A 12,797-nucleotide genomic window follows, 5' to 3' on the forward strand; every position below is an offset into this window, starting at 1 on the left:
CATTATTGTACTACCAATAAGTACATTCTTGACGCCGATTACCTGTCACCGATAACTCTGATGGACTGTGCCGGCCTGAATGTGTCAAACAATAGTTTTGCCTATGAATGTGAACTCACACATTGATTGCTGGCTTTGGGCCCAAACCTCCTATGTCACAATTTGGCATGGGTCGATATTAGATTTTGATGGGATGATAATCGTGAGCAAAAATATTATCAATGGGAACATTTACAGTACGTGTAAGTGAATTGTTTTTGAACACATTCGGTGAATTTTGGATAAGTTGTTGGTGCTCACAGGACCCATCCTTGACGACTTGCAGCTTTGCTTCCAAATTGGGTGAGGGTCAGCTAAGGAATTTTCTTTCAAAGGTATCACTGTATCTCATGCATTCCCTCCCTCTTGTGCCACTCTCAGCTTTGCCTCCCTCTCTCCCAGATCTCTCCAGTATCTCGTACTCTTCCCCCTCACCCCCTCATCTCTCCGCCTGTGCAGCGCATGCGTTCATGCCGGGGTGAGCGTGTGTGTGTGTGTGTTTTCGTGTGTGAGTGAGACCATGTGAATGTCCATGTGCTACTTTGACAAGCCCAGTGAGAGAGCGGGCAGCGAGAGGGGAACAGGTCCGTGGCAGGATCGGGAGGACGCGGCGGACATGTGGAAGGCGTTCGGGCTCAGGGAGCGCAGATGACCTACGGGGTTGCGTGTGTGGCGCCGAGTGTGTGCGAAATGGGTTCTGCTCTGGGCCGAACACGAGCAAGCGAGAAAAAGGAAAGGAGAACCAAAGAAGCCCGGAAGGCCAAAGTCAATAGCAAGGTAGCCCAATCATCTTTCTCTTTAATCTCCGTTCTGCATGCTGACTTTTCCTACACTTTCTATCAGTGATTATTTGCAGAAACTCACCAAGCATCTCAGCTACCTGTCAAGCTGCTCTCTCGCTTGCTCCCTCCCTCCCTCCCTCCCTCATCTTGGCTTGCCTTCTGCTGTTATGCTCTGCTGCATGTTGGCTGTGCGAGTAGTTGGTGCAGTCTTGTCTGAAAGGCTGCCAGAATGCTAATGCACCTCTACCGGTTCACTTTGCCAACCACGGCTGTGGATCACTGTGGATTTGTCTCGTGTGTTAATAACAAGTGCGGATAGGCGCCGGTTGTTTGTGAGCAGACATGTTGGCACAGGGAGGGTCCCTCGGGGGATTCCAAACGTTGTCACAACTGCTGGCTTGAGTGTGTGAAATTCCGGCCGTTGATGTCACATTTGTGCAAAAGTGTGAGCTGAATTGCTCACCTCGCACCATTCACCTCCCAACAGTCTGTCTAGATGCCTTGAAATACCAGAAACTAAGTTGCTTTTTTTTTTTTTTTTTTGCTTTGGCTTGAGAGCAAAACTTTGAAATGTGTGGTACCTCTCATGGAACGTGGGATGCAAAAGAATGATTGCCCAAAACTGTTCAGTTGTGTTTAACATTTCAGTACATTGCAATCTTTACGAGCTGGTTTTGTTTTTTATTCCACTTTTATGAGCAATCGATTTTTAATTGAATCATTATTGAAGTTGTTTTATTTAGTTTTCTTAAAATTCAAACTGCATTATGTCGCAATTGCTTATGGTAAAATTAAATATTCTGATAGGAATTAAACCTGCACCTCATTTTTAATAGAACCCTAGGCCTATATTAACATTGGTTATAATGGTAATAGTTGGAGAGCAAGATACTGTGTATAGTCTCCGAGACCCAACACCCTTAGGGAATTTTGGCACTTTTTTCAGGGGTCGTACCAGAGCCAACTCACCCTAGTTTGCAAACACATAGTGGGAAAGATGAAATGCAGTCATGGACTATGCGGCCTAGCTTCCTCACCATAGCTATACATACAAGTAAACATCAATCCATTCAATAAAACTAATCAATACTTTCCTGGTTCACTTCTAAAGCATCACATTTGCCTTGCATTCTTTGAACTATTTACCCAGTGGTACTTGACTCCGAAAGTATTATGGCACCACAAGAGCTTAAGTCCTGTTTAAACACTTCAGTTGGGTGAAGTTGGGTACGTGTGTGCGTTGGTCTGTGTCTGTGTGTATGTGAGAGTACAAAGAGAAAATTGATTGTTTGCTCACCACGCTCTGGAATCAGGCCATACGGAAAGTAAGGCCTTGGGTGCTTAATGATACACCCCAGCCACATCTACAAAGTAAATTTGTGTGATCACAGCAGTGACACCATTTGAAACCAAACTATTGTTGTGGTGCGGCTGATTATCATAACAGTACACAACCCATGATTACGAGGGATGTGTTGCGGATCCACCTACGATCGCTGAAAGTCTGCAATATCGGGGAAGGGGGGGGGGATAAAAATTCAAATTGTTGAAAAATAGTTCTATCCCTTCTGCATGCTATAAATACATTCTTCATTTAAATACACGTCTTAAAGATTCACATGGGATAAGTTTTCACATAGGATAACCACGTTCCCATTGAAATAAATCGAAAACCGCAAATGCCATTAGTCCATTCCAGCCTCCCCAAAACATCAACATAATAGAACTCCACGATGTACAAAATAATGTACTTCATAAAATAAACTTACAGGAATGACATTATGAAATTAAGTAGAAACCGTTTTGGACGCATCCTTTTTTCGATTTTGTGGACCTTGTTGTGCTCCTTCTGCTTTAAAAACCACTTGTCTCCAGGGGGAAATATAGAACAGAGATGCAAAAACACATGGAGACGTCACAAGTTACTCCTCAGTAAACCGTCATCATTCTTTGCAGAGTTCCTCAATGTTGGTTACATTTTTTTTACATAATAATGATAATAGTCTCATAATATTTTAATGCATACTATTATTGCAGTATATCTTAGCATAAATAATACATCACTAGGCCACAAATATAAAATAATCACATGAAAAAAATAGTAAATATGCGGTGAACCGTCTGTGCCTTGTTGTATTTGTAGTTTCCTGTCTGTTTCGTAAACCTCAATACATCTGTACCGTCATAGACCAAGGACCTTTGTTGTGTATAGTCACTCATACATGCATCAATCCACCGATCCATCATCCCTCATCCAAGCCGCTATAGAACTTGATGCTTGGCCTTGAAAGTCCTCCGCCTTGTTGCCTAACTTGGTCTCACATAATTCACGTCATAAAGCTCTGGGCACATCGGCCCACTCGCATGAGACTTTCTGGGTCAGGAAGTTTGAATAGATGGCCGTGGAATGAGATGCCATAGGCGCACACAAAGCACAATGGAGTTCTAATAATCATCAGTCTGAATAAATAGACGACACACATCGCTCCTCTTTTAGCCGGCAGTTTTTGTCGTCTGCCCTCTTGTATTCTCCGTTTGTCGCCCGCAGCCCCCTTTGTAGCCCAGGTCCAAATATAGTGGATCATAGATTTTCCGGCCATTGTGTTGCCTCTGCTGCACTGCACCCAATGTTGTTCTCGTTCTTCTTCTGTGCTGGTGCAGCAAAAATGGGCTGCGTTCACCCTATGAAAGTATTGTCCGATTAATCACGCAACCTCTCGTCCACATTTTACACGTTTATATGGCGTTCATTTCTTATAGAGACTGGCAATTTCCACTCTAATAATTAGCAGTAGACCCAAAACACCGGTTTCTGACCAAAACATGGAGAAAAGAAGAATATTATTTTGTGAAAATAATGATTTATTTCGACACACACGTGAGGTAGCACAGTGGTTGTCACGCTCTCGTGAGTTTCAAGCCCATAGGATGTTGCAGGATCATCACTGTTACATATATGTCCAACCCCAAAAAAACGTGCCATGAGCAATATTGACTATTTTTTACATGAATTACATTCATTTAAAAAACGATTTATTCATCACTTTATTTATGTAGTTAACATTTGTGTTATTGTATGGGATGTTGCTCTGTGTGTGCTAAGTAGCAGTTTTTTAAAAGTTTATAATTACTTCAAATTAAATGTTGTATACATCTCTTGTGTGTGTGGGGTGTATGTGTGTGTGAATTTGGGAAAACACCTGACCAATCCTGAATCAGCATTCTCCTTTCTGTTGATTGTGATGACAACATGCATTCTCCTCATCCCTGCTGCCTGCGTTCTAATGCATTCAAACAACGGTTGTCATATTTAATGGGAGGACAATAGTTGTATTTTTTATTTTTTATTACTAGTCTAGTTAATTAGTTAACGAATGTTATAAAATATATTACATTAGAACTTTTAAAATGCAGTAATGGCATAATTATCATAATTTGTACCGAATTAAGTGATTATATTCAAAATACACATATCAGCTCCACCCTTCAGTGTAATGCTTCAATGCTTCAATTGCATAACCTCATCGAACTGAATGTTGCACACATTATATTCACCACGTTCATATTTCATCCGTTGAGGTCTCTCTGGCCAAATGAGCCTGGATGCGATTGGAAGGACACAACAAAGCTGTCCTACCATTGTGGCCGCTCGGGTGGGTGGAATTAGTTGAGAGTGGAGCGGAATGTGTGATTTCGGAGGGGGGCACATACAGTAAGCTGGGTGTGTGTGTTTGTGTGTTGGTGGCGCTGGGTGGCAAAGAGGCTCTGTGCTTTGTTGTGGCCTTTAATCAAGCCAACACTGCTAACTAACTGGAGACTACCTCCTGGCTCGCCAGAAATACAGCAAAAATAATATTCCCATCTATACTGTACATATACATAATACATAGCACCTTTTGAAAAGCATTACCCGAGAGGCATCGTGATGCTGCATTCGGAGAGAGCTGCAAGGAGCAACGCCACTGAGGTTAGACGCTAAGCTGATTTATGCAATCGTGCACTGTGCTGCTCAACTTATTGTTCTGCTTTTTTCTCACTTTGCTTGGGCTGCACTATCCTTTCTTATATTTTCGTGACTGAAAAATAGTCACATTGGTCTCAACTTATACGACCATTTTGAAAAGTCACCATCACCACTTAAACTTTCCACCAGCGTTATTGGCCATTTTTGTTGTTGTTGTTTTTATTTTGTTTTGTTTTATTTAATTTTTGTTTTATTTTATTTTGTTTTTGTTTTTTGTTTTGTTTTGTTGAGTCATCAGTGCAGGCAAAGTGTCCACTCAACTTTCTCATTTATGGCATATTGTCAGCTAGTGAGCCAGACAAGTTTTCCTCTTGTGGAGATGAAGTGTGCCTTTAAGGGGCGTGGCTAGTCAGATTGACCACCTAGTTCAGTGTGTCTACTTCTTGTGCGGTTGTCATATCGTATGTGTGTATTTGTATCATTCAGTATACATCAATAACTACGGCTCTCCTTGCCCAATTGTGAGAGCAAGAGAGGGAGAGCGAGAAAGAGAAACACACGCGCACTCATGCACACACACATCCACACACAGACAGAGTGAAAGTAAAAGTGCACATTTTGAAGCGACCCTTTATTGTGGACAGCCCAAGGCATATCTGCTCATTTTGATATGCCACACCTGTGAGGTGAATGGATTATTTTGAGGAAGGAGACGTTCTTGCTTTTGACAGATTTGTGAGCAATATCGGAGAGAAATAAGCCTTTTGTGGACATACAATACTCGTTGATGTTGAAGCATAAACAAGTGTTGCATTCTTATTTTCATTCAGTATATCGAGTCCAAATCAGACACATATGCTATTGCATTGAAATGTAACATTTATGGCTAATGATGGATGTGGTTGCTATAGTAACACCACTTTTTTTTTTTTTTTTTTTTTTACGCTGGGGGGATGTTTTCTTTCTGTGTTCATGAATATTACATCCAGTGTGTTCATCTTAAGTGCAATGAATTATGAATCTGCGTGCACTGCGCGAGTATGTCTGTCTGTGTGCGTACTCAATGTATGTGAATGAGGACTACAAATGCCATACTGTTGCTTCCTGTGGTTGTTTATGAAGTGTTATTCAAAGCTTTTAGCCATTAGACCCCCCCAAAAAAATTTTCTTTGGCCACAGAATGTGTAAAAGGATAAAGATTTTTCCTCACAAAGTAAATCCTATTCATCGAAACAAAGTCCCAAAGCTGTCATAGAGTCTAGTTGGTCTCTTCTGTACCATGGAGCATTACAATACAATCCTGTCAGATTAGGATTGTGGCGATTATAGAAAGTCACTATCTAAGGCCAGCTACATACAACATAGAGAGAGAGAGAGAGAGTGCAAGCCTCATGGAACAGCTCCAGTTCTGTGTGTGTGTGTGTTTGTGTGTAGAGAGTTCTAATCACACACTTAACTGTGTAATTAATAGGATCCTTATTGGGCAGCGTACTGACTGCAATTTAGTCTGTATTGACTGCTATAATGGAACTGTGACTGCATTTTTTTGGTGAATCATTTTAAGTAACAATGGACAAATAGTGTAGTATAGTAGTAAAGTTTGCATGTTGTCCCCATCCTTGTGTGGGTTTTCTCCGCATTAGCGTGCCTTGTTGCTGGAGGAGAGTGTGCTCGCGTTATGCAGAGAAATGGTGAATAGAAAGGAGGTGGAGCAGCCATAGTGCGAACCTGGGTTTGAAGCTGGCGTGGCCATTTTGAAGTCTAGTTGGTTTGCATGTCTATGTGTGAGCGTCTGGCTGTGAGTGGTGGCCTAAAGCAGCTACAACAGCTTCTTCCAATGTTGTCATTTTGGGTTTTGAACTTTTTTGATATCTATTTTCTGAAACAGCATAAATCCTCAGTAGCAAACCTTTGCCCCATAAGAGGGTGAGTTCGGTGTTGATCATTTTGTAGATGAGCGCAGGCCGACAGATTTGACAGTGCACCACTATGGGAGTGTAAAAACCTTTCATTTAGATTATTTGCTTCATGGTCTCAAGTGTATTGAACACCTGGAGTCAGGCACACACTCTATGCAATGATTTTGATTGTGTGGATCCCCTCTCAGAACTTTGATTTTTCCCCAAAACCTTTCTGTCAGATGGTTGTTGTGTAATCACAATTGTGTAATCTTACTGGCTTGACAGCAGGCCTTTTGTGTATTGGTGGGCTCACACTCAAATCCCGAGCTCTTCTTCCCCAAATGTTTAGTCTGTCTCTCTGCGTCTCGAACCAGCATGTGCATCTTCCTGTGCTCACATTCTGGCCAAACGCCTCGTACCAGCACACATATAAGTTAAGACATTTTTGTCAGGTCCCAGGGTACCTCCGGGTGGCACAAAAGTTTAAATCTTGCAAAAACTTGTTATCCCTGGGGCTGATATACCCCAAAAGTATTTTTTCTCCCATTTATGATAACAAAAAAATCATTTTTTTTAATAGATAACATGCAAGCATTTGTTTACTAGTGGTACAGTCAGAGTTTTTGCCACCCAGATGTACTGAGCTGTATCTGTGACATCATGGTAAAAAGGTCTATACGAGCATCCTCACCAATGACTACTCATCCGTGCTGGCAAGCTGCGAGGGACCAGAGGCGAAGCGGTCGTCCTGGTAATGAGTGTCAATATAGGCCAGTGCGAGTGTTTGACACACTTAGCGTATGTACAGCACACGTACGTGACGCATGAACGCACAGACCCGTATTTAACTGCCAACTGAGTAGAAAAAAAACCCAAAAAGTAAATGGCTGCAAGGGAAGCCGATAAGCTGCACTGGTAGTTGCGTCCGAACAACCAGCATCGTGAAGTGCTTTAATGGAGACACTTTTGAGGTTTGGTGAGCTCTCGATGGTTTCAACAGAAGTGGGGATGTTTTGTTTTTTTAATGATCTGCATTTACATAATGCAAAGCGCCATAGAGGTGTTAAGTAAAAGCATCGGTAATCGCAGTTTTCTATCCCTTTAAACAACAGATTCTAGAGCACACATGTAGACAGTTACCAACAATACTCAAAGGTATATATTCTTTATCCTCTGCAAAAAGTCTTAAAAGGCATTGAATCAGTGAAACTAAAAACAAAACCCTATGTCTTACATCCATTTTTCAAAGGCTAATAGTGTAAGTATAAAAAAATTCACGTTGCACTCAAATTAGCATGCATCCGATTTTTTAGTGTTGTTGTTTTATTCATATGCTTATTATACCAATTAAAACCTCTCAATTAAAAGTCTCAATTAGGTCTCTTAAACCATGCACTCTCAACTCCCAATCGGGTCTTCTCAACCAAATAAAAATAGTATATATGTGGAAGCATGTAGACTTCAGGGTTTCTTATTTGTCTTCATAAGATATTTTTGTGAGATATTTGGGCCGACCCATTTGCAGCCATCTGTGCAAAATTGTGTCGCAGGGACCAAAATAAACTATCAAAGCCAGCCCTAATCAAAAGGTGCAATTGAAAGGTAGTTTTGGGAAGCAGGTGGCGACATTTTAAAGGGGCGCTATTATGTAAAATGGACTGTAATAGTGTGTATACAAATGTGTCTTGGGGTAGACCTGCCTCCTCAAGCAAGGAAATGTGCAAGCTGCCAGTTTTCCAAAATGCATCTGTGAGCAAACCTTTCCAAATTGATTTTGAATGTAAACAATCCCACCCGCACAGTGTTTCTCGGCCCACATCATGGAAGACCAGTCGGGTGAAGTGTCACTATTTTCGAGTGTCTAAGCAGTGCTACAATGTTAAACCCTTCAAAAGGCTGGGTTAGTATTTAACATAGTTTAACACGTTTCCTTTGTATTTTATTTTATTAAATCGTTTTCATCCATATATATTTTATTTTATTACTTGGTTCCATCATGCATATGTCTTTATGCATATTCATATTTTCCACAGCCTTCAAAGGTTGAAATTGTAATAGAATGCAATGATTTTTGTTGTTGTTGTTGAAGAAAATGCCGTATTCCACAACTTTTTATCAAGAATAAGTTCCTGATTTGAAAATAATATGAAGGTGTGCATCAGCTTTATTATTGTTGACCACCCACAACGATCACATTGAATGAATGAGTACAGCAAAGTACAGTGATGCATTAGTCGCGTTCACACGGCCCGCATTGAGACTGATGATGTCTATATCATAATGCCGCTCCAGTGCCTCATAAGTCTCTTTCCTTGCTTTGCTCACTTGCGGTGTTTGTAAGTGATGTGCAGGTGCAGCTGTAATTCACTGGCGATGTTTGCTAATGCTTTTTTTTGGCCGCTTCTTGAATGCATATGCCACGTAGATTGCCCCTCATAATGTGGCGTTTAAAAAAAATGCTGACTCGGCATACCTCCCGTCTTTAAGTCATAAGCTGCAGACATTATATACGAGTTGTCAGTCGGCTCAGTCGCCACTCCTCTGGTTTGAATGAGATGAGACCCTGTATAGTAAAAATAAAGGGACAGTGAAAAGAATTAATCGTTTTCTAAAGTTTACCCATCATAGAGAAGAGTGTGGTTAACTATCTCAATCCCTCACATCAAGTATATAAAATGAAAATTGTGAAAAATCAAGCAGTTGTCTCCGCTGTCTAATGTGTGAAAACTATGCCTTACTTTTGCTGCAACCTGGAAACACGGAGGCTACTTTTGTCCAGTATCTTTCTAAATGATTTTTTTACTATATGACCTAGTGGGATGCCTCAAAGCTTCGGGTCACATACTGGAAAAGGGAGACTAGTTGGTTGTCAGGCAGTCCCCAACCCACAAAAGTCATAGCTCAAAACCTTTTATAAACCTGCGGACCCCCTTGCACTGCATTCACAAAGACCGCCATAGTTGCGCTCCCTCCACTTGCGAGCTCTCTTTGTATCCCATTGCCATAACAACTGCATCTGCCAACATCTGATGATCAGTGGGGGGAGTGTGGAGGGGTGTAGACAGAAAAAAGCTACAGAGTATTTCGCTCACTCGCCCGGAGATGGTGAGAGTAGCGGGTTGTGGCATCAGTTTGTGGCGGTGTATAAGCGAGCGGTTCCGGGGGGGTCATGTAATGGGGGACTTGAAGTGAAGACAAACGCAGCTTGGAATTGAGGCGAGGAAGAGCATACAATATAGTGTATGATGCTGCACAAGGTGAGCGCCTTATCAATTCTCACTCATTGTAAATGTGAATGTGTGTGTTGCAATGTTACATAATGGATGCAAGCTTCTCGACTACATTACTGTTGTGAAAGTTCACTTACCGCTAAATATAAAATAGTCTTTGTTCAGTAACAGAAGCACGATAGCGTAGCGCTCTGCGTCTTGAGTAGTGGTTATCAAGTCTGCCTCACAGTCAGGAGATCTGGGTTCAAATCTCTATTGGAAGCCTTATCTCCAGCTGCTTTATCTTCCTACCACATTCCAAAAGCGTGTTCATACTACATTAGCCCCATTTGGAAAGCTTCCTTTGTGAGTTTGCATTTATAATGAATGTCAAACAGAGTGGGGATGCTTGTATTTGTTGATGAGCTCTCCATGCTTACTGATTGAAATGCCTTTTGCATCCATCCATCCATCCATCCGTCCATCCATCCATCCATCCATCCATCCATCCATCCATCCATCCATCCATCCATCCATCCATCCATCCATCCATCCATCCATCCAATAATTTATTTTCTTAAAAGGTCTGTGAATGGTCCATGTTGCATTGCATCATGGACGTATTGGTCATTTCCCAGAGGTTCCTCTGTCCCTATTTATGTGGACTTTATATTTTGTTAGCTGAGTGCTGCACTTCCTTGTGAAATTTCTGCACTGCCGAGTGAACTTGACTTTGTTTAATGTTCATTGAGCCATTTTATTAGTTATCTCCGGTATTTCACATTGTTTTATGTATTTTCAACTCTTGCTCAGAGTAGTGAAAATTCCTTTTAATTTTATGATGTTCTTTGTGAGAAAGAAAATATTTGACATTTTTTAAAATATTAATAGTCAATCAAATGAGTCAATTTTAAGTCTTTCATGAACCTACGCTACCATGCGTGTTTCTGAAATTTGAGAGAAAGCTGGAGTAAAACCTTGTGGTAGATATGCGGAGGACTAACATACAGTGCTGCCCAATTTCAACATTAGAAGTGTAAATAAAACTTTATTGCCATGTCAACTCTCCAGACCTTTTTTTTCCCCTTGCAGTTGTCTTTGTCTCAAGCTTATCTACGGCCGCATGCTCCATTTGTTTGATATGATGACAGAAGAGACATAAACTCTTCACGCGCCGCCAAAGAGGAGCGCGGTGAATTAAGCTCTCATCTCGCCACTGCATTATTAAACGGCGTCAGCCACATCAGTCTGCCGTGGGCCAATCACAGCTGTCTCTTCCTTCTCTGCCTCCACAACCCCTTCTCCCTCCTCGCTCCCTTGTCTCCCTGCATTAGGCCAACCTGAAGAAGTTCATGGAGTATGTGCAGCAGAGGAGCATTGAAAAGGTCTCCCGGTTTCTGGAAAAAGGCTTGGACCCCAATTTCCACGATCCCGACACAGGAGGTGAGAAAGTTGGAAGGATAAAGTTGATAATGTACACTTCTTTTGTGTCATTTTCTTGAATGTTCTACACATCTGCCCCTTCATTCCATTGTTGTATTTTTAACAACAAACTGGAAGAGGAATCAGATGTTTTTTGTGAAATTGTGTAAAGCACAGCTTTGTAGTTCTTGGGGGCTACTGGGTGCCCTTGCTCTACAAACAAAACCCCATCCACTTCAATCAAAATGAAGCAAATTAACAAAACGTGACTACATTTATGACTATCCCGTCACAATATGACAGAATTTGCAGGTGTTTAAGAGCATCTTAATAAAAAAAGAAATCGTCAAACGTTTCAATCATTCAGTATAGCAAACGACACCACGAGTAAAGCTGGCTTGATCTTTTTTCAAATTTTCTCATATTTATTCCAAACGTTTGTCCATCCCTAATATAAATTTGCATGGTCGATGACCTGCAAGTCTCCCAGCGGGAACAGGAGAAAACTTTGTGTTGATGCCAACAGGAAGTTGTTAATCTTGCAGCATTATCGTGACTCCTTGTTTCTTCGACGACCACAGTACAGTTCAGTTGTGTTTTTTCGTTTCGGTCAATGCATTTGCATTTAATCTTCCAAGACGTGTTTTGTTTTATAACATTTATCTCGGTACATTTGTCAGTTAACATTTACATTTGAATAGAATTATACTTATTATTATCATTGTCATATCCTGCTTTTAAGATCAGTGTTCTAACTGTGCTTCATCTTAATATAAAATATTCTATTGGGAGTCAAACCTTGATCTTGGTTTTGGTGAACACTGAGGTCTCCTGTACAATTCTTCAAAAACAGCCTTCAAGTTGTGTCTTGTTACTTCCTGTTCAAGGTTATTGTCAAACTAAACAATGAGAATGACACTTTTTTAACAACCCCATGACAGTCTCAAAGTAGGCCAAATGAGTGTTAACACATAATGAGAATTTCTTATTGAATAATGTGTTACTGTCTACTACAACTAAAGCACAGTGTTAATTTATTGAAGAAAAAAAGATGTGGCAAACACTTGGCATTCTATTTCTTAATGTCATTACTGCTCATTATTAAAATTCTATCTTAAGGCACGATTGACTTTGTAAAACGCTTGAGAACTACCGGCCGTGTTTTCTAGTAAGCCAAAAAAATAGGTCATTTTTTTTCAAATTTGTCTTCTGAGGACTGATATGACATAGATGTTGTTATTTTTAAGTGCGTCCTTGTGCTTGCATGGTGTAGAATGTCCTCTGACGCTGGCAGTGCAGCTGGAGGGATGCGCAGAAATCATCAAGGTGCTGAAGAGCGGCGGCGCTCACCTGGACTTCAGAACAAAGGACGGTATCACTTCCCTGCACAAGGCAGTGCGCAGCAAGAACCACACGGCGCTCATTGTGAGTGTTTTTTACACGTAGATTTGTCTGTCCCAGATATCCATTTTAAAGCTGT

General features: G+C 41.1%; 1 protein-coding gene across 2 annotated transcripts in view; it reads left to right on the top strand.

Annotated features, from left to right (window-relative positions):
* shank3a (SH3 and multiple ankyrin repeat domains 3a) overlaps nt 1-12,797 on the top strand; it is a 122,815-nt gene that overhangs the window by 53,192 nt on the left and 56,826 nt on the right. For both annotated transcript variants that reach the window (XM_085913334.1, XM_085913332.1), the window contains 2 exons: nt 11,230-11,338; nt 12,591-12,742. In XM_085913334.1, coding sequence (XP_085769460.1) covers nt 11,230-11,338; nt 12,591-12,742 — 261 coding nt within the window. The remainder of the gene's footprint in view (nt 1-11,229; nt 11,339-12,590; nt 12,743-12,797) is intronic.

Source organism: Syngnathus leptorhynchus, chromosome 6, assembly GCF_054491065.1.
Source record: "Syngnathus leptorhynchus isolate UIUO chromosome 6, UIUO_Slep, whole genome shotgun sequence".
Classification (NCBI taxonomy): domain Eukaryota; kingdom Metazoa; phylum Chordata; class Actinopteri; order Syngnathiformes; family Syngnathidae; genus Syngnathus; species Syngnathus leptorhynchus.